Consider the following 19,561-nt stretch of genomic DNA (forward strand, 5'->3'; position numbering starts at 1 on the left):
TGGTTTGAAGAACATATCCAGCATTGAAAACTGGAGTTTCCATGGTCTTCTCATTCCCACATAGATGATGTTCCTTCTCTGGCCCCTCTCTATGTTCCCCACTCCCCGGCCCCCACCCCTTCCAATAGTTGTGTTGTTCTAATTTTATGTACATCCTGAATAAATTTGATTTCCTAACATCTAATAAAGGCATAAACCAAATGTCAACCTTTGTAATTGCTTGTCTGTTATGATTCTTACCGTTGCTGTATTTGAACCCCTGGTATTCTCCATTGGGCGTACTTTCTTGGTCAACAACCTCATAGTAACACTAGAGGGCAGGATGACAACACAGTAGGGGAAGTAGTGGGTTCCTACTTTATGTATACTGAATAGAAATATAAACTCAACACTCAATTTCAAAGATGTTATTCAACATTAATCTGAAATAGATTTATTAAGGACTTATCTCTTGATTTCATTTGATTAAGGATACAGATATGCATCAATGAGTGACGTGTCGTGTGAGTATGCAGGCTGGCTTCAAGGAATTCAAGGAAGACGGTGGCAGTCGATTGGCACGGCAACGGGCCTCAGGAAGAAGTGACACGTTGCAGCCTTGGGCCTGTGTGGTTACAATTTGTCTGCGGTTCTAAGGATTGTTAGATGAACTTCCCAAATCATTCAATGAAGCTGGAGGCGGCCTACGGTGGAGAGAGGAACACCCATTACTCTGGCAACAACCAACAACATTCCTGTAGTCTGCATGCCAATTGTGCAATCAGTGGCATGGTTGTTGGTCGGCATTTAATGATGACGTGTTATTGACCCCACCTTAAGGAACACCTGTGTAGTGATCATGGCTATTGATCGGCAGCTTGACATGCCACACCTGTGCAGGAGATGCATTATCTTGACAAAGGACAAATGCTGGTTAACAGTAACTTATTCTCTTGTCACATTTATCAATACATTCATTTAATTACAACAGGACTGATCATTTTGTTGTTGGGCATATCGTTTCAAGTTTTATTTGGCTTTTCTGACTGTCCTTTGAATTATGTGTTTATACCAAAATGTTTGTGTAACTACGTATTTGGTACATTTTACTTCACAATCTATGTGAAGTACAACTTTATACAAGAGACTATTACAAGAGTATGTTTGAATAGCTATATTCCTTGCATTTTAGATGTGGCAATACGAGGGCAGTAGATGCGTGCACGCTGGAATAGCTACTGGATTATATAAATTAAATGAATCTGGCGATTATTAATGTTACTAATAACTTGTGCGTGTCCTACGTTCAAGCCAAAATGTCAACTGAGAGAAAATATAACAGATTTACAGTCCCTTCATAGAATACTTAAATTAGACACGGTATCTTAAAAATAACTTAATATATTTATTACAAATAATTTTCAAAGAAATCCGCAGCGGTCGGCACACGGATTAAATATTAATGAGATTAATGAAAATTTGAAAATATTAAACAGAATGTTGGTTATCAGGTCGATTATTAATGCCTTCATGTCCTGACAGGTGAATCTATCACCGCTGAGCATTCTTGGCTCGATTACACCGCACTCACAGTATAAGTTTGTTTTAAAATGGCGGCGGAAGCGTTACGACAGGTATTGAAATATGTTCTATACCCTGCGCAAACTTAAGTAATATGTTTGTTTATGCCATTCATAAGCACGGAAGTATTTCGTCTGGAGTGGTGGCGATGTAATTGTCTCAATATCTCTCGCTTTTTCATGTTATTTAGGTTATTTTTGAGGAAGCGCTGACAAAATCATTAGGCGTCAGCGCGCAAGTGCACTCAAGGAGGCAGACCGGGTGTACGTGGTGTGTGTATCCATCCCGCCGTGTCTTAACGATACCGAAGTAAGATACATTCCTTTTTACAAATGACCTCCAGTTGTGTCTGTAGTACTAAGCCGCGCAGAGATGGTAGGGAAGTGATGGTGGTGCAGCAGCAGCCGCAGCAGCAGCAGCCGTAAGTCAAAGCATCACATCATGGAGAGCTCCAGCCGGCTACCTGCCACCCACCTGTAGCATCAACAACGGGGAGCATGGCGAACGAGACCAACGGCACCGAGTGCAGGGCAAACAGTCGTTGTGGTAGGATGCTAAAATACTTCTATTCTGTCTCAGTGCTTCTATCCAACATTCGACGCACACACATACACAAATTCACACGTACACACGCACACGCACACACACACACACACACACACACGCGCTCCTTCTCCGATAGATACCACTATTACGCTATCATGCGTTTAAAACAGACGTTTCGTGTATGGTTTCTACCTACTATTATTAAATACGGCATACGTTAGATCCCTCCTGCGGTGAGGAAATGACATCTTTTAAGAGCAATCGACACTCTATACTCACTTCCCTGTTTAACCCAGAGGTAAAGTGATGGTTGATGGGCCATAAAGTGAATTGCATGCGCTCAATAGTTCGCCAAAGTCACCACGTTTTACATTGTGTTAATCAATCTTTAGTTTATTAAAAATGAAAATCTTAAAAATAAAAATTCTACAATTTGTGAAGTTTTCCTCATGGTATAGCCATGCAACTGAGGATCCCCATATTGAATCTCTGCTTCCTTCTTCTACAGAAAACAATTATTTAAGAGAAAATGCATTTTGCAGATGCTCTTACCCTTTCTTTTGTTTAGTACCTGAACTGGTTAGATAAAGTAATCAGTACTGTGGACAACATACTGTATATGAGTGTTTTTGTAAAGGCACCACTATGGAGTATAATAGTGGATTCAAAATTCATGATATCAAATATGCAGCAGGAGTCTTTTTGTGCAGCTGCTTTGGTCTTTCTCATCACCATATAAACAAACTCGGTTGTCAGTATTTGCTGCTGACCCACAAATTAAAATCTTGTTGGTGAAATTGCCTTCTCAACGACACGGCCCCTTTTCAAAATGACCACTACTCGGTCAGATGTAGTCATAGTGGCACAGGAACAAGTTGCTCTGTTTTGGGACAAAGTCTACTCGGCTCACATGACAACCTGCTTGTCAGGGTTTTCGACTTAGGCAGAGCTAAGCTTTGCGTTTCAGCCGTTTGTAAAACATTAGATCCAGTGTTTGGGTTTGACTTCAGCATTGTATGTAGGCTTGATTAGTATTTACTACGAGTTGTCTTTTTGCCTTCTTACCGTGCTCTCAATTACTTCACCTTGCACTCAGAGGTAATATACCAGAGGGTTTTTGTTACATTCACCAAAACAAGTGAGTGACATTCTTGCAGAGACCTTGAACTCACCTTGTAGGACAAATGGCAATAGAAAACAATCTTTTTCTGAGGAGGTTTCCGTCATATTCATCTCTATGCAGCAGGTGGTGCAGTTATGAAGCAACTCTTTGTGTGTGTGTATCTTTTGTCTCGCTCCCCTAACAGCAGCTCAAAAGGTTGTAACTCTTACTGTCTGCAAAGATAAATGCAAAGCCTCACTAAAAACTGAAACACTTTCACGAAAGACTGAATCAGATCTTTGATACATATTCACAGTTTAGACACAGTAGCTTTAGCTTAGCTTTCCAGCTGGTGTGAAAGCATGATGGCTGGTGTGCTGTTCGTGTTTCAGTTCTTACTCCAGTTACTGCCTCTTTACTATTGGATCATCTTTCATCCTGTAGGCCTCTTTGTCCATATTTTGCACGTATTGTATCTTAGTTTCCTGCTAAGTAGTAGAGGCTCTTTTTTAAGAAAGGAATTTATGAAAGGAACTCTTTTGTCATTTAGCTGAAAACTATTCGCTTTCTTATCAGGTGGGGTGGTAGAGAGGCCAGTATTCTTTTTCCTCCGTGCTTTTTGTTGTTTTGTTTCAGTTTAGTTTAGTTTTGGGTGCAGTGGAATTATTTTGGAAATTGATAAAATGTATTTTTTGGTATTCAGCTTCGGTGATGAATAAAACCTTTTTTTAGCCTAAATCTTGAATGGTAGGAAAGACCCTGACACTATGCTCGTAAAAGGGAATGATTTTTTTCTTATTCATGCGTTTGACTAATCGATGAAGTAAAATTTCTATCTATTTTGTGTCCTTTTTGAGGTGTGTCTGGAGGAACTATAATCCAGAACAGCTCTGCTGTAAAGGACCCCACCATCATAACACTACCTGCTGCCGACCTTCACGATCATCCCAACCACCACTGCAATGAACTCAGCATTGCCCCTTGCTGCAAAGCAGTCCAGCCCAGCCATGAGCCATTCTGCTCCCCTACTCTCATCTATTATAGCAGTCCCCAAAAATGCCATGCAGACCTGGAAGAGGACAGCCACAGCCTAACTTCACACGACTCGGGCATTCCAACCCTGGAGATCAACCCTCCAGAGCCTGTCCGCCGGTGCCATCAACGCTCGGGGGATGGGGGTCTCGTCCTCGGATGCAGCGATGACTCTCCAGCAACTTTACCTCTGAATCAGCCCTCTGAAGGCAATGCTCTCTGCAAATCCTCTTCCTTCCCCCGCAGCGGGTATGACTCCATGCGCCTCTTCAGTCCTGCCCTCAGATCATCCGTCACCATGGGGAAGAGTGCAGGGAGTGCATCCTTGAACCGTAGCGACAACATTTCTGTATGTAGTGTGTCCAGCATGAGTACTGAACTATCAGTCTCCAACGAGGACATCTTGGATTTCACAGTCACTTCTGACTCAAGCGCCATTGTCAACTTGGAGACGGACGACAGCGGCACTGCTCACTTCTCAGATGTAACCCTGTCTTCATCACCGGGAAACCTGAGGGATTTTTGGAGTCCTGTGTCCAGGGTCTTTCAGCAGGAAGAAGATGGGAGGCAGAAGCGACTGGGTCCTCTGGCCAGCTTGTTCAACAGGTAAGTCCAGCTATCACATTCCACATTTCCAGTAAAAATGGCAATAATAAGCATATCGGTTTTTCTTCTGAATGAAACACCTTATTTTTATTGCTAGATCATGAACATGTGCGCTGAGTAACATGATATACAGGCAGTGTCCAAATTAAAATGAACTTTCATTTGGGACCACCAGCATTACCACTTGTGCAATAAGACTTTGATGAAACACACTGTATGTTGCTGAACACGTGCTTTTTCACAGTCACAGCTTACAGCGAATCCTTTATACTTATAATGAAAAGGACATTGCACCGTATTCTAAGCGATAACACTGATGTTTTTTTGGCGTTTGGGAGAAACTGAACTCTGCTGTCTTTCCAGTCTGTCAGGACAGGCTGGGTTGTCAATGAGCAGAGCAGTTTGTTGTGCCCTCCTCTTCATCGACTCAAACGGCTCCAGGCTGTGGCCATTAGCACCAATCCACTGTAGTCATTCATCTTTTGCCGTATTGTTGTGTTTTTGCTGTATTATTGTATTTCCCACCTGCGGTTGCAATTGCACACCTGGCCACTTGTGGAAAGGGAGTCTCTCTTTGAATTGCCTCTCCCAGGGTTTCTTCCTTTTCCTTATATAATAAATCGTTGTAGTTATTCCTTTTCTTCCTAGAGAGATCTGGGCTGGTCAGGAATCGTCTGCTGTTGTGGGCTGTTAAATCCTATGAGACATTGTATGTGATATTGGATTAGATTGGGATTGGTAGGAGTACAAATCAAATCAAGCCCAAACACACCCCACAACTGTAGAGTCATCAGAGAACTTGGCAAGACTCTTGAGTTGGCAGGTGTACCGTGTGAACCGAGACACAACTGTTCCATGGAATACTTTTTTGTTGCTGATCACATCAGACAGGAAGCCAGCCAGCCACACCAACTGGAGTCTGTCCTCTAATCCAGGAGACCATGCACATACTTACACCCATCCCCCGCAGTTTAGCACGCCACAGCAGGTAAATGACAGCATTGTTCTTGCCCACACAAGGCTGATGGGCTAACTGTAGAGGGTCAAGAGCAGTTTTCACCTGTGGTCCCAGCCAAGACCAGCATCTCTAGTACCCTCATTACATGTGATGTGAGAGCAACTGGTCTGAAGTCATTGAGGCCGGATGGGATGGCCTTCTTAGGTAAAGGTACCAAGCAGGATGTTTTCCACAGCGCCGGTGTCCTTTCCTTAGTCAGACTCGCGTTGAAGAGGTGTTGGAAGATGCAGACAGCTGGTTAGCACAGGACTTCAGGACCCTATGGCTGATGTCGACGGGGCCTGCAGCCTTGCCATGGTGGATTCTCTCCAGCTGTCTCCAGATGTTGCTGGTGGTCACGGTCTGGCAGTGGAGCATGGTCATTACTGTGGAGGATAGGGAGTTGTGATCAAGAGCGCTCCACAGGTGAGGGTGAGGCTGCGGTAACAGAGAGGATGCGAGCTCAGGGCCTCTGGAGGAGGGTCCAGTTGGGGTTGAATATTTTGGAAAACAAATTCAGCTTGTTGGCTCTATACAGACTGCCCCCCTTCTATCACCCCTTAAGGTTGAAGCTGGTGATCTGCTTCATGCGTGTCCTCAATGGTAATTGCTGAAGCTTCTTCTCCAGGTTCTCCACACCCTCAGCCTATCCCTCAGTTCCTGCTGTACCAGCTTCAATTCTTTCTAGTGACCAGACCTGAAGGCCCTCTTTTTATTTAGGAGGTCCTCCAGGTCACAGGTGATCCAGGGCTTGTTGTTGGGGAAGCAGCATAAAGTCCTTGCCGGCACAGTGGTGTCATCACTGAAGGAAGGATTAGGCATCATGTTTGGCTTGGTTGTTCACACACGGTCAAAAAGAATGCAAATATCAGTTTTGGAGGAAGTAACAGAACAGAAAGGCAGTGAGTAGTTGAACAAATTCCCCTAGTAGAGAGAGGGAGAGAGAGAGATAAGTGGTGTGACAGAAAGAATGTTGTGATACCTCACATACAGTATGTCCTTTGTTCAATTTCTTTTTGGCCCTTACATGTCTTGTGGCCAGATTGCACAACATTTTTGTTAGAATTTCATCCCTATTCTGCCTTTCAGAACACCCCTCCCCCCATACTCACATGCACACACATTCTTCCCCTCCCAGCCCGGCGTCGCCAAACATCCTCACTCAGGAGGTGGGACGCTGAGTGGCAGGCCACTTCATGCAACCCCCCATACAATTCACATTTGCACTCAAATCAGGGACTGTGTCCATTTTTTTCTTTCTGGAATTACATTAAGGGAACTATGGACTGGAATCTTTACTCGAGTTTTTGCTTTTTGTGAAACTTCCTGGGCCTTTGTCTCTGTTCTCTTGTGTTGAGGGATTGTGCTGACTCAGTATTTCATGGTAACACAGCAGAATGGCAGCTCCCTCCCTTGTCCTTTGCATCGACAGGTAGGATAACCAAAACGAACACCTACCACAGGCAAGTAGTTGGTGCTTAAGTTTTCCTGATTCGAAATGTTAAAGCTGTAGTTACTCAATTGTTTTTTCATGCTTACTCTTTATGCAAAGTGGTGTTTGGTTTCTTTGGATAGATGTGCTCTTATTCAAATATCAGCTTCTCACATGCGTTGATTTTTCTGATATTCATATGCCGCTTAAAGTGACACGATCCATCTCTCAGCGTCTTTCTAGGAGAGGAAATGTTGTTTTCTTTTTGTATTTGCCCTTTGGCATTCTACAACTACTAACCAAAGTTAAGTATTACTGGTATCCAGAGGGGGATGTCATTGCATGTGGCTTTGTGCTCAGGCCACAGGGCGAAATGAAGAATGAGCAATGTAGATTTCCATATGTTGTGTTTCTGATTATCAACAAAGCACTCCTTGGAAAGGACTTCAGTTTGCATTCCAGGCGTTGTGCTACCTTGATTGTGTTTGTAATGTTACTCAATGCAACTTTGTCCTTTGAGTCACCTTAAAACTTAATTTCCATTTGTTTTGCATGAACAAAGGAAGAGCTCACTGCTGGCTATTTTAGCTTTTAGCATAGGAAGAAGAGTAAATCTCGCTCCTAAATCTAGAGTGTTACAGATCATAGGGAATATTTGTCAGTGCTGTGAATCGGATAAGAATCGGCATTTCAGTTAGCTGTACATGGAAGCACAGCCATTGAATTCTTTGAGGTTTTGCACTTTCTCTTTATTTTATTTTTAGAAAACTATTTAGTGGTTATGTACCTAGTTGGTAAAATCAGATTGTTCTGAGATATGGTGGAATAAATAGAAACTGACAGAAGCATCTTTCTCGACTCCATGACATAAATCCTCCTGTGCAGTTATATCAGCCAGCAGAAAATAAAATCACAAGCTTGAAATGTTGATATTTGCCTCCAAAGTGAATACAGAAACATGAATTATGCTAAACGTTCAGCAGCATGTTTCCTGCTATTACATTACATTACATTGGGTAGGCAAAAGAACTTCAGGTCACAAGAAATCGTACGTGCATTTCCTTACAAAAACCAACAGCTAAGAGTATAACTAGTGCTGGAGTAGAAGTGCAATAAGTTAGGTATCATTTTACTACAGTAGAACCATAGGGGTCAAGTCATTATACTAGCATACAACCTGAGGGGTCAAGTCATACTCTATAGGAGTCAACAGGTTAGACTGCTCAGCCTGTGTGAGTTTGTGTGTTCTCCTACTGTCCTCCTTTTTGTCTATCTAGTGTCCTATTGGGAATGCATTGGCTAAGAGGTTAGACCCCCATCAAACCCACATCATACTACACTTAATGTTACATGAGTCTTCTCTTTGGGGTTTTCCTGTTCATTATGGTCAACAACAACAGGAGAACACATTTTTTTGCTTTTAAAGATGCAAATGCTAAAAGTCAGTATAACTAGATTTTTGAGTAACCGGCCAATTTTTGAGAATGATTGAGAATTTCCACTAGTGACTTATTTATTACTTGCAGGAACTCAAGGTAAAGGCGATCTCATGACCCACATAGAGAAAGGAAATCTTTTGGGTGTGTGGGGACATCACAGACATCAGAATATGGACACTCAGGGACTCTTTTGTCTGTTAAAGTATGTTGGACCTGAAACAATTTAGTGTGACAAAAATGGAAACAAGAAGCCAGGAAGGAGACAAATACGTTTTCATGGCACTGTATGTCAGCAGTTGTGAAGGACACATGGACGGACACTTATGCTGGCTGTGTGGTGTTAGACTCCATGTAATAGTGACCTAATTTGTTTGTCGTCTAATCTATTTTCCCCCATCTGCTCTCCAGGAACCTCTTTACTAGGAGGCTGAAGGACAGTCATCCAGTTGAGCACAGGGAACCGGGGTGGAAGCTGTTTGGGAAGGTCCCTCCAAAGGACGCCCCCATAAAAGACTCCAAAAGAATACAGAAGGTAGTGTGGTGAAATCTTTTACTGTGTTTTTTGCCTTGTCATTTCAATGCACACACACCTCCTTCTAATTTTGTTTCTATGGACAATGGCAGAATGTCTTTGTCTTCTTATTTTAGCGACCATGCACTGGACTGGTAGTTGTAGTTGGTAGTTGTGCTTGACCACAAATCAGTTGGTGTGTGATGTAATGGGTGTAATGCTTCTTAAGCTCTGTCTCAACTCTTTTGCTACGCTTACAGTACATCTCTGGGAGCTCAACCCAACTCAAGTATGTGTGGAAGGGAATTGCATACTGTATGTTTTATCTGGTGTTTTGGAAAACTGTCTTTGTTAAGTGTTGATACACACCATGTCTTTAGGGAGGTAGTGCGTCACGGCTTCCGTTACTTTGCGGTGCCTTCATGAGCCCCCCCTCCCCCCCATTTGGAGTAGCGGTCACAAATACTGGAAATACTCCCATATCTCCGAAGTGCTGCTTTCCCTCGGGACTTAATTGTCCAATGTAGCTTCTGGCTCATTGGAGGCCATTTCTACACACCAGTAACTTTATGCTTTCCTTGGATTTCATGTCTTCATTCTTGGCTGACGTATACGCAGTCGCCTTTGGCCACTTTTGATTGGTGAGCATGACTGGCACACAAGGAGGATGCCAACAATTTCTCAAACCATTGACTTGACAGTTTTAAAGCCTTGGTCAGACGTGCTGCATGACGTTTTGTCTATTTTTAGAGTGCCGGCAAAGTTAGATGACAGAGTGCGTTGAAAAGTAGGTCTTGTTTCCATTCATCAGAAATGTCTATGATTTAAGTTCCGGTGCACATTACGGAAAAATTGGCACCATTGGCAGTAGTTTCGGCTTCATTCATTCATCCATCATCTCTAGGCGCTTACCCAGTCAGGGTTGCCGGGTTGCTCATCGTTATCACAGGTAACTGAGTCTACTGGAGCTGAATCGATGTCCTTGATTTGTTGACTGGTGATGTTTGTTTCCAGTCTCATGTGATGGTCTTTCCAAGTAAAGGCATATCTGTAATTTTGAATTTAAAGTTTTCTTTGTCTAAGAATGGATGCGCTGATTACATTACATTACATTACGGTCATTTAGCAGACGCTTTTATCCAAAGCGACTTACAATAAGTGTGTTCAACAAAGGTAGATAAAAGAACTTCAGGTCACAAGAAATCGTAAGCGCATTTCCTTCCTAAACCAACAGCTAAGAGCATAACTAGAGCTAGAGTAGAAGTGCAATAAGTTAGGTACTATGATGAATGAGAAAAAACAAAAAACAAAAGGACAGATTAGAAATGAAAGATTAGAAAACAAGAGCATCAGAAGAGCTAGGACAGAGTAGGTGATGTCCTAAGAGGGAGGATCCGGGTAGTGTTTCTTGAAGAGATGGGTCTTCAGCCTGCGGCGAAAGATGGGTAGCGACTCCGCTGTCCTGACATCAGTCGGGAGAGCATTCCACCACTGAGGTGCCAGAACAGAGAAAAGCCGTGACCGCATCGATCGCAAGCAGGGGCCGCTGAGCGCCGGGGCAGCCAGTCGCCTGGAGGCAGCAGAGCGAAGTGGTCGGCCGGGGGTGTAGGGCTTGACCATAGCCTGGAGGTATGAAGGAGCTGTTCCTTTCACTGCCCTGTAGGCTAGCACCAGAGTTTTAAACTGGATGCGAGCAGCTACGGGGAGCCAGTGTAGAGAACGGAGAAGGCAAGTTGTGTGGGAGAACTTGGGAAGGTTGAACACCAGACGAGCAGCAGCTTTCTGGACGAGCTCCAGAGGTCTGATGGCGGAAGCCGGGGCGCCAGCAAGGAGGGAGTTGCAGTAGTCCAGGCGGGAGATGACAAGAGCCTGGATCAGCACCTGCGCTGCCTTGTCGGTGAGGAAGGGACGGATCCTCCGGATGTTGTAGAGGAGGAATCTGCAGGAACGCGTCACCGAAGCGATGTTTGCCGCGAACGACAGTTGGTCGTCCAGGGTCACACCCAGATTCCTCGCGGTCCGAGTAGACGTCACCACGGAGTCATCTATGGTGATGGCCAGGTCTCGGTGCGGGCAGCCCTTCCCTGGGAGAAACACCATCTCAGTCTTGTCCAGGTTGAGCTTCAGGTGGTGCTTCGACATCCACCCCGAGATGTCTGCCAGGCAAGCAGCGATGCGCGTCTCCACTTGGGCGTCAGAAGGAGGAAACGACAGAATCAGCTGGGTGTCATCAGCATAGCAGTGGTAGGAGAAGTTATGGGAGTGGATAACCGAACCAAGAGATGTTGTGTAGAGGGAGAAAAGAAGAGGGCCCAAGACCGAACCTTGCGGAACCCCAGTGGTGAGCCTACGTGGCTTCGAAACAGAACCTCTCAGTGTTACCTGGTAGGAGCGACCTGTCAGGTAGGACGCGAACATGGAGAGCGCAGAGCCAGAGACACCCATTCCCTCAAGGGTAGAGAGAAGGATCTGGTGGTTCACCGTGTCGAATGCTGCAGACAGGTCCAGGAGAATCAGGACAGAGGAGAGAGAGTTCGCTCTGGCAGTTTGGAGTGACTCGGTCACTGCCAGGAGGGCCGTCTCAGTCGAGTGGCCCACCTTGAAGCCGGACTGGTGGGGGTCCAAAAGGTTGTTCTGGTGGAGGTACAGGGACAGTTGATTGAAGACAGCACGTTCAAGAGTTTTAGATAGGAAGGGTAGAAGGGATACCGGTCTGTAGTTCTTGATGTCTGAAGGGTCAAGAGTTGGTTTCTTTAGAAGCGGAGTGACTCTAGCAGTCTTGAAAGCAGAGGGGAAAGAGCCAGAGGCCAGAGACGTGTTGATGACGTGGGTCAGGTAGGGAAGAAGATCCGGTGCAGCAGACTGAAGGAGAGAGGAGGGGACAGGGTCAAGAGAGCAGGTGGTGGGGCGGCTAGATGTGATGAGCTGGAGGACCTCCTGGGCAGAGAGGGGAGAGAATTGGGACAGAGAGGGAGATGATGGAGAGGGTGGTAGAGACAGGACTGCTGGCGGATGATGGAAGGAGGATCGGATGTCGTTGACCTTCTTGTCGAAGAAGTTGGCGAAATCGTCTGGGAGGAGAGAGGAGGAAGGAGGAGGGGGTGGGGGTTGGAGAAGGGATGAGAAAGTTTGAAAGAGTTTTTTGGGGTTGGAAGCAGAGGTTTGAATTTTCGTGCAGAAGAAGGCAGCTTTAGCAGCAGAGAGAGAGGAGGAGAAAGAGGAAAGTAGCGATTGGAATGCATGAAGGTCCTCCAGGAGTTTGCCGTTCCTCCATTTGCGCTCAGCCGCTCTCAAGCTCCGTCTCTGAGTGCGCACCGAGTCCGACAACCAAGGGGCCGGTGGAGTTGGGCGTGCAGGCCTGGAGATAAGGGGGCAGAGATTGTCCAGAGAGGAGGACAAGGTAGAGAGAAGAAGATCAGTGGCAGTGTCAGGGGAAAGAAGAGAAAAAGATTCAGGGGCAGGGAGAGCAGAGAGAACAGAAGAGGAGAGATCAGTGGGGATGAGAGAGCGTAGATTGGGACGAGAAGAGATCATGCGGGTGGGGGGAGATTGGGTGGGTGGGGAGGAGAGGGAGAGAGTGAAGGACATGAAGTAGTGGTCAGAGAGATGTAGAGGAGTGACGGAGAGGTCAGCGCTAGAACAGTGCCTGGTGAAGATGAGGTCCAGTTGGTTGCCAGCCTTGCTGATATTTTAATGAGTGACTCTTTCATCTATTCGCCGTCCGCAAACGGCTTTCACTGCCGTACTGCGCATCTCCTGAGCATCAAGCAGCAGCAGCAGCAGCAGCAGCAGCAGCAGCAGCAGTAGAGGAGTTTGGTTGCTGTGCTCTGCTTTTTGCTGCTGATCTGAAGTCACTCTCTTTCTCTCATCCCCAGTGGGCAGTACAGATCCTGGCTCCTTGGCTGAGCAAGCAGGAATTGCAACTGTCAAGGTCATTGAGAGCACTTAGATAGCCAGGTTGTTTAGTACAGGAGTAGAGGAACACATGCTAGAGCTTTAACGAACCTGTTATTTTGATACAATTTTGAGTTTGGTCTCTAACATCTGGGTTGTGGCCCACTCCACCAAGCTCTTTGTGCTTTTGAAGGCCCTATGATACACAATTCTTGTGCTTAGCATACAAGCCTTACAACACACCTTGGCAAACACTGGCCTTAGATTGTTCTGTGGTTTTGAGTCTGTTTTTATCTCTCTGGACCGCACATGCGCACTCATTGACTCACTTGAGCAAGCATCTCATCTATGGTGTGTAACCTTATATTGGACCACAGGAGTCAGTTAACAAGGCTTGACTTTCAGGCTTTTGTGTTTCTTGGCAGAGACGGGGTCAGTGCACTGCAGGTGTGTTTGTGTGTGTGGAATGCTTTATTTGCTTAGGGCTTATTGTTCAGGTGGTGTCAGACACGCCATAGCCTATTTCATCAGCGGTGTAAATCAGCTGTCGGGGGTTTATTTTCTAATTTACTTTGCAACAGTGTGTTGCTGTGAATTTGGATTGGCAATATATTGGGGAAGCCTCACAATACACTAGTGTAGTCACATCAACAGTCAGTTTGTTGAGCAAGGTAATTATGTTGTAACCTGACCTGTGCTGTGGAAGTGATACCGATTTCAAAAGGGAGGATATTCCTTGCAGAGGAGTTATTTTAATGCAAGGTCATTTATACCATCTCGTGTTAAACACATAAAGGATTTAGGAAGTCAATATTGTTGGTGAAATTGTGTGGAAGTTGCTGATGGCTTATATTTTCTGACTGAGTGAACAAGCCTCTGAAACAAACTCAATTGGTTGGCACAGTCACTAATCTCTAAAGACGTCATCAGATGTACATCTTGAGGCAGCGTACTAGTAAAAGCTTGAGAAGCTGCAGCGGGAGGCATTTTAATAGTAGAAGAGGCCATTTGAATTTGAAAATTAAATTAATTAAAATTAAAAATTGCATTGCAGTCTAGAATTGACCTGACTTTTTCTGCGTTTTAGTCACTTAAAGGCTTGGGCTTGTTTGCATTTTCTCACCAGTTTTTCTTTTCACTGTCTTGTACGGGGAAGCCGTCAGTTAGTTTTCCTCACCACTAGAGGACCCTGTTCACTGAAAACGACAGTGAACAGTGTGGTTGTGGGAAAGGACAAACAGGAAGTTTTTGGAGCATCGGGAATAATCCTGGTTAAAAAAACTACTTTCTTGTAATAGAAACGGTGAGCCTCACCATTGATGGAGTGGGTGCTGGGTAATGTGTGGGCCCCTTGTTAATGAATACAATGTCCCGATGAGAGTGTTGCTATACTGACAAAGCTTGCTTTTATGTAAAGCCAGAAGCACTCAGTAAGAGGGGGAGTGACGTGTGGAAAAACCTCTGGGAGCACACTGGGAGCACACGAGAAGAGGGGCTGACACAAGATCCATTACTCTTGGGTTGATTAAAATGGCTGGGACACAGAGGAGCTCAGAGCTCCTGTCTGTGCAGTGGCAGTGACTAGTAACACATGGTAGTGCAGATTTGCTGACACACAGAGCGGCAATAGACCTGATGCAGAGCTGCTCAGCGTAGCGTCATTTCTCATAGGGAGGGGAGGGGGTGAAGTGAGTGAGAGAGAGAGAGGCAGGCGGAAAAATAGAAGGGTATCATGCTGCTGCATCGCTTTCAATGCGGGGTGTGTCCTTCCATTGGTGGTTTGCCTGTTCTTATGCCTTCCTGTAACACCTCCCTGTCCTCTACTTGCTCCTGGGTTTCCTGTTGTCAGGAGTGAGCCCTCGGGGACAGCAATGATGCTAGGCTAGGGTTTGGAAACAAGCCCCACCGGAGGTCTAACCGTCTGTACGGAACTGCAGCGTTCATGGTGAGTGAGCATCAGCACTATGTCTGTGGATGTGAGGACAAGTGGGTGAGAGCGGTGACCCCACTGTCTGTCGTCTTGTCAGAGGGCATTTGTAGTCAGACTGAACGAGAGGGAACAGAAAGAGGACAGCTCAGATTTCATGTAATGGCCTCTTTCAGCTCATCTTACGTCTGCGCTTCGTGTTGATGGGGGTGATGGTTGTGAAAATGTCTCATTTAATTTCCTCTAGAAGGATTAATGGCTGACCTACAAGTTTTGTTTTATCCTGTTTTCTGGTTTTGTCGACGTACGATGATGAACATGGACATGGCCCATGTTAAATGCATTGAACTCAATCCTAAGCCTTAACCATAGCCAAACAAAAGCACATGCAGCTGTGACATCTGTTTTTCTATTCTGTTCTTCTATTTGAGCTTTTTCATGTGTAGCGGTTGATTTCCTCCTGCTGTTATCCCTGATGTGCCCTTTACATGCATCACATTACCTCTTGACATAATCTCCTCCTGTGCAATCTGGTTTATGTTTTTTAATATATTTTGTATTTGATAAAATTGCACAATTACCCAAATTAAAATTGATGACATCAGCCTAGTATGGGCTCGGGGAAAACCTGCCCAAAATATGGCTTGAATTTCTACATGCTCCGGCTTATATCAGTAACTGGCCACAGCAATAGTTTGACTGAAGCATTTAGTTTGGCTTGATTTAAATTCACTCTCCTCGCTATCTACACAGTATTTATTTTTCTCCCTTTTAAATCTGGTTCACTTTAGTACCTTTCTTGCATATAAGCAGTCTCTCACACACATCCACTTACTAACTCACCTGAGCCCTTAACACTTTGACCTGTGCTCGATGGGCTTTTGTGAAATATTTTGGGACTAGCTGAAACATTCCTCAATTAAACGAAGCAGGAGCAGGACTTGCTTGGAGCAGGGTGACATGCAGGGAGGCCAAGCTAAGCATCCTGCGGGAGCTCTTTGATCCCTCATCCTACAGTTTTCATGAGACTGATTTATTGGCAGAGATCCAAGTCAACGTACTGTAGGTGGACAGTTTACCCAGCAAGTTTACTGTAATTATGTCCGTAGTTGGATTAAATAAGATTGCTTTGTGTGCTGTCTGGTACGTCCTTGGATGTTTGCATCTTTTATCAATGAGAAACTCTGCTGCTACCGAAAACAACTTGAAGTCGTCCCCAGAGTGCGGCTACCTGGTGTTTTGGAGTTCAGATCGCAAGCATTAGCAGCTAGCATGGCAGCCAGTCTCACACAGCAGTTGCACTGAGGCACACAGAGAGTTCTGACATCATTACTAGGAAACTGGAGACGTTTACCGAAAGCATTGTGACAAAGCTTGTTCCCTGGCAGCAAGTCTTCCTGGGACATTCCTAAAAGAAGCGGCCTCATGCAGAGCAACAGTGAAGCCTTTCCACTATGTTGTCCTTTTCATTAAGATATTTTGAAGTTTATATAATATTACATAGTATGTGTTTGTTTTCCAATTTCAGTAGTTTTCCTGAGTGCCCTTATGGAGCCATCTTGGTAATCCTGCTTCATGAAACTTGCCCCCAATTGTACATTTGGTTCTCCTCAGGCCAGAACTGTGGCTGGCTCGGTCTGCTTCATTCTCTGTTGTAATCTCATCACAGTAGTCTTTTGAAAAGTCAGATTGTTGCTTCAAATGAAACCTTCATCCCCATAGTAGCCCTGCTTGAATAAGGGGTGTGGGGTATGCAAATGGTGGTTTATCTTGTTACTGTTGGATCAATCAGGGATGAAATTAGGTTAGGTTACGTCAACCGCCTGCTTAGAGAGGAGAGCCACAAAATAGGCAGGAGGAATATCAGAGTGGAGCACAAATTCATTTATTTTACAGGAATCCCATCAAGCAGAGTGCTCAAACGTAGGCAAAAAGGACAAAGAAAACATTAATAAACTGAATTAATCAAATAACAACAGGAGGTAATTTGTGTTTTTTCTTTTCAAGTACTGTAGTATTTGTATTTCCATCAACCTGCCCAGGGATTAGAAATGAAAATGAGCCCAAATGGCTAAATCGGGTGCATTAATGTTACTGTTTGGTATGCTTTCTGTTTGGTATGCTTTCTGTTTGGTATGCTTTCTGTTTGTAGTTCTCTGAATACAATCTGTCTCCAGTAATGTTCTGGAGAGGCATCTGTCTTTACTCATGTGTCTGTTTTCTGTTCTGTTCTGTCAGGAATATGAATCGAAGAGTGGCAGAGCTGGACCTGGCAACCCACCATCTCCCAGGCAGAGTGTGAGGAAGAACCTGAACTTTGAGCCACTCTCCACTACGGCACTGATACTGGAGGACAGACCTGCGTATGTAAACACATGCACACATACAGTTGGGTCAAGGCTTGTTTTTGGATTGTTGTACTTATCCTACATTTATCAATCTCTCACTGACCAGATGAGTTTGCTTATCACACCATTAAGCCTGTCTAATCCTAACCCCATGATATTTCTGGGTCATTTGACCACACTCAGCTTTTACATTTTGATTTAATAATTTGGCAGACGCTGTTATACACCCTTACTAGAGAGCTATAAAAGGTCTCTTCTTGTAAGACACGTGTGGTCGTATAGATAATGCAAGGTTAGCTCAGGGAACTTACTCATCCACTGCCCTTTGTGTGTGTTGCAGTAATCTGCCTGCCAAGCCAGCTGAGGAAGCACAGAAACACAGGCAGCAGTATGAAGAGATGGTGGCCCTGGCCAAGAAGAGGGGTGAGTTCCTCTTGGGAGCATTCTGACTAACTGACTGACTTTAACGTTGTATGAATTCCAATTAAACTGACATTTTATCTCCCCAAGCCACCAAGGCAAATCAAAACCCTTTGTAACTTTTGATTATTAGGGGCTTAGCAGAGGATTCCGTGGTTATGTTCACTCAAGATGATATTACGACCATATCTAGCTCATAAAAGTGTGACTCTCACTGATTGTAATGTTATCTAATAAAAGTTAATAATGTATATAAACCCAATCTTAATGTGGTGGCCATGTCAATCTGATTGTTCTTGAATAAAAGCTTTTGTCTTGTTGTATCTTCTGCCCTTTATGTTCCTTGTTTTTTTGCATCTATCTTTCCTCAGAGCTGAAGGAAGCTCAGAAGCGGAAGAAACAGCTGGAGGATCGATGTAAGCTTGAGGAGAGCATTGGGACCGCCGCCCAGACGTGGAACCAGGACATCTTGCCTAACTGGAGTGCAATGTGAGTACAGACGCTCTGAAAGACAGAAGACACATCTATAATAAAACTACACAATGTCCATAGATAAACATCTCTGTGATTGGTAGTGTCTGTTTTTCATGTTGTGTGATTGTGATGTGTAAAAGTTTCAGACTGCCACGCAACTCCTGCTATGGCTCTGGTTGAGCATGTCAGGCGTTCTCTTTACTCTGTTTGGATCACTTGTTTGGCGTAATTAAGTGTTTTGTAACACACAAGCAGAAAACAAAATGCTTTACAATCGCAACTGCAGTGTAACGGGTTGCAGTAAGCTCTGTGCGATGATCAGCCACACAAAGAGCGGCGACTTTAGACCATCATCTGGACGTACCAGTACATGTCTGTACCCAACTGTGGCCTGGGCACGAGCAGCAGGGAAAGTATACAGTTTCAGGCACTGCTGTGTGGATGGCCGGCTTCTCTAATACACTAAGAATATGCAAGTGTGCGCGAAGATTGTTTTCACACCTAAACAGGGTTTTCAAAAGTATCCAGACTGCTGTGTATGCTGCTTCACTTCAGTCATGTGAGAACGGCATCTTGCACAGTGATGCTATGCATCACTGTGAGACTATGCAGAGTAGCCTAGGCATCTCTAGAAACACAGCAATGAGTTGAGAAAAGTAGGCTAGTTTGTCTTTAACAAACTTAATTGCCCACAGACAGCCTGCGCCCATGGAGCAGATTTGGGGTTCGGTGCCATGCAAGGGCACCTCGGCAGTGCCCTGGAGGCAAACTAGCAACTCTTCGGCTGCCAGTCCACGCTTTTGTGGTCCACAGGGGACTCGAACTGGTTACCATCCGGTCCTCAAACCGAGTCCCATATGGACTGTGTCTGCTCATAATTCCACAAATGGAGATCCTCAAATTCGCTCCATACATGATGAGGCCACTAAAACCTTAAAAACATGAATAAGCTTCTGATGTGATGCCTATGATGTATTTATGCTGTGTTTGAAAACGCACTCAGAAATTACTTAAGGATACAATACACTGTCCCCAGGTGTACATCTCGACGAGTGAGAGACCTCTGGTGGCAGGGCATCCCCCCAGCGTCAGAGGCAAAGTGTGGAGCTTGGCTGTTGGCAACGACCTCAACATCACCCATGGTACACCCTTTTGTTTACTTTCTGGTTTTGAGTGAGCTTATAGAGAGAGAGATGGAGATGTCCAGGAGCAATGTTCTCTCCTGTGTGGTCAACAGGAAAGAATGCCTTCAGCAGACAGGGTTTCAACTGAA

General features: G+C 44.8%; 1 protein-coding gene and 1 long non-coding RNA gene across 3 annotated transcripts in view; one reads left to right on the plus strand and one right to left on the minus strand.

Moving 5' to 3' along the window:
- On the minus strand, positions 1-3,402 carry LOC142993104 (uncharacterized). 2 transcript variants are annotated; one of them, XR_012961102.1, is made up of 3 exons: positions 3,279-3,402; positions 814-891; positions 1-683 (listed from the first exon to the last, which is right to left on the minus strand). It is a non-coding gene; the product is annotated as an uncharacterized LOC142993104 (long non-coding RNA). The 2 variants fall into 2 exon arrangements; XR_012961101.1 differs by having other exon boundaries at positions 1-891.
- Positions 1,551-19,561, plus strand: part of tbc1d14 (TBC1 domain family, member 14) — a 26,638-nt gene continuing 8,627 nt past the window's right edge. The window contains 8 exon segments of the mRNA XM_076143729.1: positions 1,551-2,106; positions 4,066-4,846; positions 9,123-9,246; positions 17,285-17,409; positions 17,735-17,817; positions 18,186-18,303; positions 19,325-19,362; positions 19,365-19,430. Coding sequence (XP_075999844.1) covers positions 2,058-2,106; positions 4,066-4,846; positions 9,123-9,246; positions 17,285-17,409; positions 17,735-17,817; positions 18,186-18,303; positions 19,325-19,362; positions 19,365-19,430 — 1,384 coding nt within the window. The 5' untranslated portion in view covers positions 1,551-2,057.

The sequence above is a fragment of the Genypterus blacodes genome, unplaced genomic scaffold (assembly GCF_046128005.1).
Source record: "Genypterus blacodes isolate CSIRO-AG114 ecotype Tasmania unplaced genomic scaffold, CSIRO-AGI_Gbla_v1 ptg000027l_1, whole genome shotgun sequence".
Taxonomy (NCBI): Eukaryota; Metazoa; Chordata; class Actinopteri; order Ophidiiformes; family Ophidiidae; genus Genypterus; species Genypterus blacodes.